Source organism: Sander vitreus, chromosome 5, assembly GCF_031162955.1.
Source record: "Sander vitreus isolate 19-12246 chromosome 5, sanVit1, whole genome shotgun sequence".
Classification (NCBI taxonomy): domain Eukaryota; kingdom Metazoa; phylum Chordata; class Actinopteri; order Perciformes; family Percidae; genus Sander; species Sander vitreus.
The window spans coordinates 7,869,662-7,880,691 of record NC_135859.1 but is presented as its reverse complement, the minus strand read 5'-3'; the positions used below and the strand labels follow the sequence as shown (position 1 = coordinate 7,880,691).

Genomic DNA, 11,030 nt, shown 5'->3' with positions numbered 1-11,030 from the left:
ACTTTTCATGGAAAAATCAGAAAGCACAAAAATAATGATCAACAGCACTGGTGTATATTTACATTTTAACACAATACAATTATTATTAAGAGAATTATTGATTCACAAAAAAAAAAATGTATTCCACCTGCAGGATTGTTTAAAAGAAAATGCATTAAAAACATAATGTAGGACGGGGTGGCCTCTAGCTCACCCAGTGGGAGCGTTCACCCCACGTTGGCTGAGTCCTGCACCGGCACAGGATTCAGGTCCGACCTGCTGCCCTTTGCTGCGTGTCATCCCCCATCTCTCTCCTCCTTTCATATCAATCCACTTTCAAATAAAGCCCCAAAAATAATCTTTAAAAAAAAAAACATAATATAGGACAAACAAAATCTACATCCGACATGGGGAAGAAAGACAAAATAAAAAATGCAAAACGCATGTGAAGATGAGTGGAGGCAAGAGAGGAAAAGGCAGGGAGAAATAAAGGCAAGAGGGAGAGGAAGAACACAGAATGTGAGTGAATAGAATGATTAACAAAATATATATATATATATATATATATCCTTACACAAAGAGGACTGCCCTGGATATTTACAAGTTTTTATCGTAAAATGCAATCCTCGTGAGGCTACAATCTAGTATGGATTGTAGCCTCAAGGGACTGTACGATGCTATAAAAAAAAATAATTTCCCAAATTTGTGAAATGAACTCCGTCTCTTATATATATAAAAATTCAAATACATATTGTATATATCCAGTCATTGACATCAACAGTCAACGACAATGTTCATTATAATACTTCACTTTGCCATGTATTAATTAGTAATGCTTATCAAAATAAACGATGGATGTTTTGAGAAAACCAAGGCGATGTAATCACTATGTCTGTAATGTTATCTATGTACAGTGTTACCGTTCTCCCATGCTAGCTACCGCTGATGTTAGCTACTAGCCGATAGCCCTGGCAGTTTTGGGAAACGCTAATGACGTTACATCCATGTAACAGGCTTTACAGCATACATACATACATCCATAGATCCCTCGGCTATATCATAAGATAATACCATGGATGTATTAATAGAACACATGGTGAATTACAGCCATTAGCTGCTGGAGCTACATCCATTAGATTATTACAGCTACAGGACTCAAAACAGTCATATGAGCATGCGCAGTGCAGGCGACGCGGGCGGGTGCAGTCACGCGGCTCTGCTCGCGCCCATTATGCGCGTTCATCATGCCTAATTTAATAATTCTGGATTTGCTTCTAGTGAATGTTAAAAACATGACGTTTTAAACAAGGACCCTTTACTTGTTCGGGCTGGTAAGTTGATATACCCCGAAACAAATTATCCGCTGAAATATAGACGTTTCTTTCGCCATGCAAAGTCTATGTGAAAAGTCTTTCTGGGCCATGGGGTGCAGTACCACCGTTATCCACTAAGCCCATGGTGGCTTTTAGACATGGCGCTCTTCCTGGGGGCTTGGTTATACCCGGCAACAGAGCAGCATCTGCTCGGAAGGCTAGCAGGCCTGGTAGCTGGATAGCGGAGTCCGGTACACTGTTGTTCAGCCATGTTTCCACAGAAACAAAAACACAGCATTCTCTGAACTCGCGTTGGGAGTTTCGTTGAAGTTGGATGTAGTCCAGTTTGTTGTCTAATGAACGGACATTTGCAAGCAGGATAGATGGGACAGGTGGCCGGCTAGTGTTAGCTTTCCACCTAGCTCGAACTCCTGCCCTCGTTCCACATTTCTGCTTTCTCGCACAGCGCTTTCGATGTCCCCTTCTCCGGCTAGCGGCATCAAGCATCACCGCAGGCTGAGGTGCTGGTCTGCGTAGCAGGTAAAACTTGCGTAGTGTGTCAAGTATTCCGTCTGTAATAAAGTTTCCTGCATATTCTCCGATCTGTACCAGTGTATCCCGGTGGTACACATGTGCGGTAGTTTGAATGCACATAATTGCAAAGTTGCTGCTGAAAAGAGAGCGCCTGTTAGCTTAGCTTCAAGATGGCTGACACTCAACTCACATCGAGTAGTGACAGTCCCACCCCCTATGGGCGGGTTGAAAACATGTGGAACTAGCTGGCTGTACTATGGCTGTAGTCCATAGCCTCGGGCCAAAAATGCCTCAGATGACGCTAAATGATGATTTTTGCGTCATCAGAGGCTTTTTTCAAGACACACAATAGAGAGATCTGTCGTCTCAGGGGAACATGAGGGAGGGAAGCACGGTCATTCGAAAATACTACCGGGTTTCTACTGATACAAAGCTTAATGCTAATCGCTGATGTATCCCTTTAAATAAAGAGGAACTTTTGACAAGTGAGCAGACAGGAACAGTTGAGGGATATGAAGGTACATGAGCTCACTGGCATGGTTGAAAAGTCTGAACAGAAGGAACTGAAAATCCACGGGTAAGCAGAAAAGTCAAAGCTGAAAGGTTCCGGCAAACAGGCAGGCAGAGGCGTTGGACTGAGGGGAAAAAGAGAACCGAGTATACAGGGCCCTCATATGAGGAGTAGTGCTGTGACGATAACCGCATCGCCACAATACCGCAGTAACGTATCACTTCCGTGTTGATCATATCATCACTGTCATCACCCCATTTATTTTTTATTTTATTTTTTGCTGGTCAAAGTTACAGGAGTGCATGTGTCATCTGATATGACCTATAATGATTATGTAAAGAAATGGGGGAATTTCTGTGAATTATTTCTAGGCTTGAGTACTTGTTATATGTAAAAGTTTATTAATATTAGAAACTGTTCAAGCAGGTCCTGCTTTTCAATATGCAACATGTCGAGCAAAGAAGCACGTTCTGTTGTGTTATGCTGCCACATAGTGGTACCTTTTGAAATTATTTTCACATGGACAGTAGATTCCACAGCAGCTCAAGCTACTTACACTTTGTTGTAAACACTTTTTTTTTGACATATTGCCTAATTTAAAGTTACCTGTTTGCTTTTCATCATTCTTGAAAATAATTTAAAGTCATGGGAATGATCACACTTTTTCACATTCTTTATAATGCATGATGAGCAACACGGTGGGGCAGTGTCCCTCGCCCCAGTATCAGCTGGGATTGGATCCAGCTTCCTGCAACCCTAAAGGATACGCAGTTACACATAATGGATAGATGGTGAGCAATTTGGCATGCTTCTGATTAGTTTTTTTAATTTATTTTTTTTACGATTATTTTTTGGGGCTTTTCCCTTTATTTGAAAGTAACAGTGGATAGACAGGAAAGGTGGGAGAGAGATGGGGATGACGCACAGCAAAAGGCCGCAGGTTGGACTCGAAATGGGGCCGCTGCAGAGGACTCAGCCTACATGGGGCACACGCTCTTACTGGGTGAGCTAGAGGTTGCCCCCTTCTGATTAGTTTTATTGACAAATGAAAGGACTACCCACGTTAAAGTGTGTTGGTAAGATGTTGTTCCACCACAAGCCTCCAGAACAGCTTTGGTTATAGATTCTCACTACTCTGACTTATTTCTCTCTCAAGTGTGGACTCTACTGGAAGGACCAATTGTTCATAAGATACTCCCTCATTTAGTGTTTTTATATGATGGTGGTGGAGAGCAGAGCACTGTCAAAACATTGTGTAAAAATTTCCCATACTGTAGGTATTCAGTTGAGATCTGAGCTTGTACTTATCAAACCAACAAGTGTAAATAATCATCAATTAACATCATAGACTGTATTAAATAGGAATATACTTTTAAGAGCTATCACATGTATTAAGTGACTTTAGGAGCAGCTGTCTACTGATTAATCACAAGTATGTTCAGCAGGGAAGGAACAGCCAGTTAGAATTAAGGAACTACTACTATCATTCTTTAAACAAATACATTTTTACAGTGATATGCTAGTCTGCAAATGCCTATTTATATTCTTTAAATGCTTCGAGAAAGTTCCTTTTATTTTCATGAAATCTTGTGATTGATTTAAAAAATGGATTAAACTATTGGGAACTGGTTTAAATGGAAACAAAGGAAAGCCAAATTTGAGCGGAGAGAAAAATTTTTAGTTGTACCAATGAGGTAAAAATCAGAGTAAAAACTTGAAAATAATAGTTAACAAAATCAGTGCCAGCTTTGTTATTACTATTTACCCCTTGAGGAATAAAAAAAAAAGTGTGAATACAGATTATTATTTTAAGTGTCTGACAACATTATGGAAAAGATCCCTACAGAGATTGTTACGGAGTAAAATTCTTTTGTTTAGCATGAAACAGCCTTGAAATCACTATCGCCAAACTCACCAGACTCCATTTAAATAACCCATACTTTTAGCATGTATAGAGCCAGTATTTCACATGTATAGTGGACAGACAAACCAAACAGCTTCTGATAATTTTATTTTGTTTCTGTTGATTTTGAATGTAGTGTGTTTGACGATGATAAAGTTACTGTTTATTTAAATGGAGTCTGGTGGGATTGGTAAAAAAAGACTGGAGATTGCTGATGCCAAAATATCTCTTAGTAAATTGGCAATAAAAAGTTACTTCTTGCTGGAGCAGCACTTACAAATCTAACTCTGCTTGAACTGGCCTTATATCTAGCCTTCATCCTATCTGCTCAGGACGTTTTTTTTGTTTTTTTATTGACAAAATGCAGTATTCAAAGAATCAGGTAAACAGAAATAGCACATATATATCAAGTGTACACACTTATGAAGATATAAATAAAAAACATACAAAGTAATACAAACAATGAAATAACAGAATCATTACATAGAAAAAATAAAAAGATGTACATATAACGATACATTTACAATTAGTCAGAGGTTTCAGGGAAAAAAAGCTCTACAGTTTCCACAATTTTAATACTTTTTATGTTTTTCAACGATATAAGTGACTTCAGTAGAGATTTAGGTTCTATGAGAAAAGGTACAAAATTAGGAAATTAATTAGAGAATTTCTGCTTGTGAATACAAAATTTGGCATACAGAATGATGAAATTAATTAGATACTCAAGAGCAACATTTCCTGAATTATCGTAGAAATGGATGATATCTTTAAGGTCAAAGGAGTAGACAAAATGGGTTAAAAAAAGCAAGACTCCAAATCTGTCCAAAATCTTTTGGATATTTCACAATAAAAAAGGTGAGATATTGTTTCAATATTCTGTTTACAAAATGTACAGGAAGAGTCAATGTCGGTCTGCTCAGGACTTAATTCTTAGAATAAGAAGAGTAGGAATAAAATTACATCATCCTCATCCAGAGCCTGAGGCATTTGCATTTTCCAATTCTTTATTCAGATATTTCCTGGAATCTGTAACTTGTCTATGGATCTATTGAAATTAAGAGAATTAATGATTTGGTTTAGTGGATAATAATGTGTATATAGCTCAGCGCTGATTGCATTGGTAACACTTTATAATAATGGCAAATGAATTACCATGGATGAAGTCATGCATGAAAAAGCATGCAATCATTCACATAGTACTTCATGAACTATCAGTAATGTACAAGGATTAATATTATCTCATGCGTACTTAATGCAGAAACAATACATTAATTAATGCATCAATTAAGGTATATGAATCACCATGATTTCTGATGTATTAATGATGTTCATATCTTCTTCAAAAAAACTGACCAGTCACAGCAGTGTACATATATTCTAAAAAATTGTAATCATGATTAACTAAATATTATGTCTTCATTACTTCATCATACTGTGGCCCTTCAAATAAAGTGCTGACCTGGTCCATCTTTAACATTTATACAATATGATATATTTAATAGTGGCATAAAATTAAATGTAATGGGTTGGCAAAATAATACTAAGGTCACTGCATTGACAGAAAATACAGTACACTGCAGATGCATTTTTATAGTGGCTTTATTCACAACAACATAAGGCACTTAAACAGTAATGTCTAAGAACAATGCTCAGCCAAGCAGTATATTTATGAATTTTACTTTTTACTAAATGCTAAGTGTCTGAACACAAGAACTGTCTTGACATTTTTTTAATTTGTGGTGTCACAAAGATTGGGGCATATTAAAAATGTTAAAGATGGAGCAGGTCAGCACTTTATTTAAAGGGCCACCACATGAAGATGTAATGTTTAGTAAGTCATGATTACAACAGTACAATTCAGTTTAGCAACACTGAAACATTGGAACATTTAGCAACAGTGTGTTGGGGGTCACAGTAATGGTCAAGGATCTACAGCAGTGTGAAGTTTTCCTTGGGCTCAGTGCACCTTCCTCACTGGAAGTGTTGTCTGCTCCACCCACCTCTCTGCCAGCTGTCTTTTACGCTGGAAAGTGACAGTAAAATACTGGTGAGGCATGTTGTTGTTCAACTGATGAAGTATAAGCACAGTAGGTCATTGTGTATTCCTAAAACCTGCACCAGATAAGAATGAGTAAAATCCACCTAGCTGACTGAAAAAGGGCTCCATCAGAGGGAACATCTGTCCCTGATGATACACTGAGATATTTAACTTACTGTTGTGGCATCAGGTTTACTTTAAAAAGCTACGCAAGTTTCCTCTCAGCGGTTATTATAGAAAGTTTGGTACACACACAAATGTTTGTTATAACGTAAATGTTTTTTGCTAAATGTTAAAGGTACAACTGCTAGTGAACCACAACTACAAGTTCTCAACACATTCTTTGATAAAAGGAGCTACACATATTCGTTTGTCTGTGGTATGTGCATTCTAAAACTAAAGCAGACCGCAGACAAATATTGTGATGTACATGGCTCTTAATAACATTAGTGCACTTTAAAAATGACTAAGTAAAATATACTGTAAACCTTTGATGTAAATTTACAGCTAAAATCTCACATCTTACTGTTTTAATGTTATACAGGATCATACTGTAAATGGTAATGCATTCTGGGAGAAAAGAATATTACAGCACTATCTGCGAATGTTACAGATTACACACTGTATTTACTGTTAATACCAATGCATCTTGGGAAAACAAAGGAAAAGGCGGGAATTGCACTGCAGCCAGGATATTACTGTAAATTCAAATAATACAGTAATAAACTGTATGTCTATTTACAGTAAAATACCTTAAAATTTAAAAACAGTATGATAACTGTAAATAAACAGTAGTTTACTGGCTAAGCTGCTGCCAGTATAATACTGTAGGTTTACGGCGAAAAGTTTTACAGTGAATATATCAGTTATGGACCATGAGAATAAGCAGCAAATATATATATATATATATATTTGCATTACTACTACTGATATAAACAGTATTTTATTTTGTAGCTATTCAAATTGGTGCTAATTTTAACTGCTCCATATATTATTATGATATTTAGGGATGTCACAATTCACATCCTATTTATTTAAGTGGATTATAAGTTTTGTATGTAAAATCTCAATTGTAAAGTAATTCAAAGTAACTAGTAACTATAGCTGTCAATTAAATGTAGTGAAGTATAAAGTACAATATTTCTCTCTGAAATGTAGTGGAGTAACAGTATGAAGTAGCATAAAATGGAAGTCCTCAAGTAAAATACTATTACCTCAAAAGTACAGTAAATGAGTTACTTTCCACCACTGGTCTTTGGTGTGACGTAGTCTCTAATTTGGACTAATCCATAATTTGAAGGCATAATTAAGTTGCCTTTACAACATTTCTGGGAAATGAAATTCTCAAAGGTTAAACAGATACTTCTTGTTTCCCAGATGTGTAAAGTTGACTTCTGCTGCCTTGTAAGGTAATGTGCTCAATCCCATTAACAAAATTGTGGTAATATGTTACCTTTTGGGAGGACGTTTTTCTCAAAGTATCCCGCCATGTTCATGTTGCCAGCTGGCCGGTACTGCCCAACCACAAAGACCTTGTGGCCATCAGTGGCCATTCCCACGCCCAGTTCTTTGCTGTCTTTCCACACCACCTGAGTAAAATGACCTGCAGTAGGAAACACAGCAGTGGGGTACAATGTTTCTAACTTGCAAGAGAATATGCTATCTTCCAATGTGTTATTCACTGCATAGTATAACATCTGAACCTGAACATAAATACAATTACAGAGCAATATAACAAAGTAGTAACTTAACTTCTCTCATAGTTATGGCTTATTCTTTAAGTAGATAATAAAGACCAGTCAAAGGTTTAGACATACTTTCCAATTTACTTGAGTGTCCAAACTTTTGACTGGTACTGTACATATTTTAGGGATGCAGATATACACGTGTATGTAACAATATATTTTTATTGATTCACACATTTCAAATGTATTTCTATTTACAGACTTCCTAGAACTCATCATGATGTGGGTTGAGTTTTACCAGTATTGCCGCTGAATCCAGGGCGGCTCCAGTTGTAATTCTTGATCTCACTGTACCACGAATCTACAGCTTCTTTCCCTAAAACATGGAGGAGACAAAAATGAATGAACATGATATTAACATTTAAACTGGTAGTTGAAGTTTGAGCTTTATAGCCTAAACAGAGCTGCTCTAAAGGCAGATTGTTTGATTTGAACTGCAGTTGGTGAAGGACAGTTTAGCTCAGGGGTGTCAAACAAACGGCCCGTGGGCCAGAACTGACCCGCCAAAAGGTCCAACCAGGCCCACCGGATGACTTTGCAAAGTATGAAAATTGCAGAGAAGTAATTCATTCCAATTCCAAATTTACCAATTCAATCACAGAGAATATTGGAGTTCTTTTTCCTTAAATTTACGACTTGAATCCTAGAAATTCTAATTTTTTTCTCGAAATATTACCCCTCTCTCCCGGGTCCGTAACATTATTATTTTTTCCTACAATGGCCTCAGAACGCTGTCGTAGAAGAAGCAACTTGCGTTTGCCAACATCACGCTGACAAGAAAATCTGTGGCAGAAAAAGTTTCTGATCTTTCTGGAGTGGTTTACTGGTCTGGCCCACTTGAGATCAGATTAGGGGGATGTAACCCATGAACTAAAATTAGTTTGACACCCCTCGGTTAGCTACTATCGCAAAGTAGCGATTTTCCTAAAAAAAAAAACCCGATAGAAATGGCTACATTATTTCTTTAAATTACAGGTGGGTGGTAATTGGTAAAACATAGTGTAACACTAGAATAAGTACAGAAGAGTGATACATTCAGAGAACTGAGTCAGGAATGTCCTAGTCTACGACGTTCAACTTCCAGGATTGCTCTCGTTCTGCCAGACATTCCGCCGGAAGTCACTCTTTTCGGGTGTCTGTTTTTGGAAGTCCTGCTACCTTCCACTTTCTTTGTGTTGTAATTTTAAACTCTGGTCGATTTATGAAGACTATGGTTAACTGCTCCTCAGATCTCTGCAGGGTAAATCTAGACAGCTAGCTAGACTATCTGTCCAATCTGAGTTTTCTGTTGCACCACCGAACAACCTTTGAACGTATACATGTTCCACTGAAACAAGTTCCTTCCCGAGGCTATTTTAAAGCAGCAACGTGGCTCCGCTCGACGCTTAGCACCGCCCAAGACGATTGTGAGAAGAAATGCCAATAAACCATGGCACGTTTTTCTCCCATCCAGGAATGCTATGTGGACTAGCCAGACCCACCTCCACAGCGCTGTGAAGGAAGGTCTGGCAATGCGAGACTAGGAATGTCTTAAAGTAGCTAACATAAGCTGATCTATTGGTCATACCAGAGCAAGCAGTTAGAACCCCTCGGTGTGTTTAATTGCTTAGTAATTCAACTTTTGATTCAATAGTTACAGTCTTATATTAGCAAGTGAAGGAATAAATCAACCAGCTTGAAATTAAGGAACGAAAGTGGTTTGTACGTTTTGATTAAAGCAAATGATAAAAAGTATTGAAAAGAAAGGGCTCGGCTCTCTAATTCACCTGTTAGGTGAAGGGTTGCTGAGCTCCACATATTGTAGATGTTCTCTCCGATGTTCTTTCTGTCCTCAGGTTTACTGTGTTGCAGGGCGCCGATTGCCAGCAGGTGATTGGCCCATTTCTGAGCTGAAGCAGACAGCTCGCTGCTAAGGGTCATTTCTGGCGTGTTGTGCTTCAGCCTGTAGGCATTGTGGGTTTCCAGGAACTCCTGCTGAAAGCTTGCATCTGTAGAGAAAAATAAAATGATCAATTGATAAGCTTTTACTGTTTAGAGGAAACATGTCTTGTGCAATAACTGAGGCTGGCTTTTTTTTTTTAAACATCGTGGATGTATACAGGATGAATCCTGCTCTGTGATAATATATTATGGAATGCTGTTGAAAATAATAACTGAGCAAACAATGCACGAACCTGCCATAGTGCCTGTGGTTATGAAGGCTGAAATGAAATAAGAACAGAGTTTAAAATGACAAAATAACCCTAACCCTAATAAAACAAAAATACAGAGTGAAAAAATATCCATAAAATCAAATAAATGATTCCAAATTAAATTACATGTATTTAGCGTTAGAGTGGCAGTGATCAAAGGAATAATTTCATACAGTCATGACTGCAGTGATCTCCAGCACTTACCTGGTTCAGGGTCTGGAGGGATGTCCTGTGAAGATACCGTTCCCTTTGCTGTCTTGAAGTCAGTATTTATGAGCGAGACCTCTCCCTCCTCATCGATGCGTAGGAGGAGACAGACACCCAGCCCTTTCACTGTGCCACTTATCCTTTAAAATGATTCAGCATTGTTGTTTTCAGGGTAATCCACATTCTTCACATGCAAATTCTTAAAGCCATTGATAAAGGAATAATAATAGAGAAACAAAAGAAGGAGATAGGCATTTTGCCAAAGAAAACATGTAAACAGAGAGCAGATGAAGGTGCTGTCAAACAGGTTGTGGTCACGTCCCCTCCTGTAAAGAATTGATTCCTCCAACAGCAGCCGCTGAGTTGAGGCCTGAAATAAACATAGTCAAACAGAAGACTTCAACACACACATGGATTTTATCAAGTCACTATAAAACTATATAAAAATACTTCTAGGTGCCATGCTTATGTTTACCACAAATCCAGCAAATGTCTTTCTAACCACAGTGAAATGAGTTGCTCACCCTATAGCTTCACTGCAGACTCCCACTCTGAATATCACATCATCAGAAGTAACACTGTTATGTATGTGTGGTTATGTGTTGCTA

The 11,030-nt window shown here is 37.9% G+C and overlaps 1 protein-coding gene across 1 annotated transcript; it reads right to left on the bottom strand.

Moving 5' to 3' along the window:
- Nucleotides 1–5,821: 5,821 nt before the first annotated feature.
- Nucleotides 5,822–10,504, bottom strand: LOC144517984 (Golgi-associated plant pathogenesis-related protein 1-like). Its single transcript, XM_078250295.1, has 6 exons — nucleotides 10,420–10,504; nucleotides 10,198–10,224; nucleotides 9,790–10,011; nucleotides 8,262–8,339; nucleotides 7,732–7,881; nucleotides 5,822–6,263 (listed from the first exon to the last, which is right to left on the bottom strand). The coding sequence occupies exons 2-6, from the start codon at nucleotides 10,202–10,204 to the stop codon at nucleotides 6,259–6,261; spliced, it is 462 nt and encodes a 153-aa protein (XP_078106421.1). The 5' UTR covers nucleotides 10,205–10,224; nucleotides 10,420–10,504; the 3' UTR covers nucleotides 5,822–6,258.
- Nucleotides 10,505–11,030: the final 526 nt, after the last annotated feature.

Bases quoted from the DNA above. Each gene is read 5' to 3' on its own strand.
- LOC144517984 (XM_078250295.1), bottom strand. The intron at 8,340-9,789 runs GTGAATTAGAGA...TCCATGTTTTAG, and splicing joins AGCAACCCTTCACCTAACAG to GGAAAGAAGCTGTAGATTCG. The intron at 7,882-8,261 runs GTAAAACTCAAC...TTCCTACTGCAG, and splicing joins TGGATTCAGCGGCAATACTG to GTCATTTTACTCAGGTGGTG.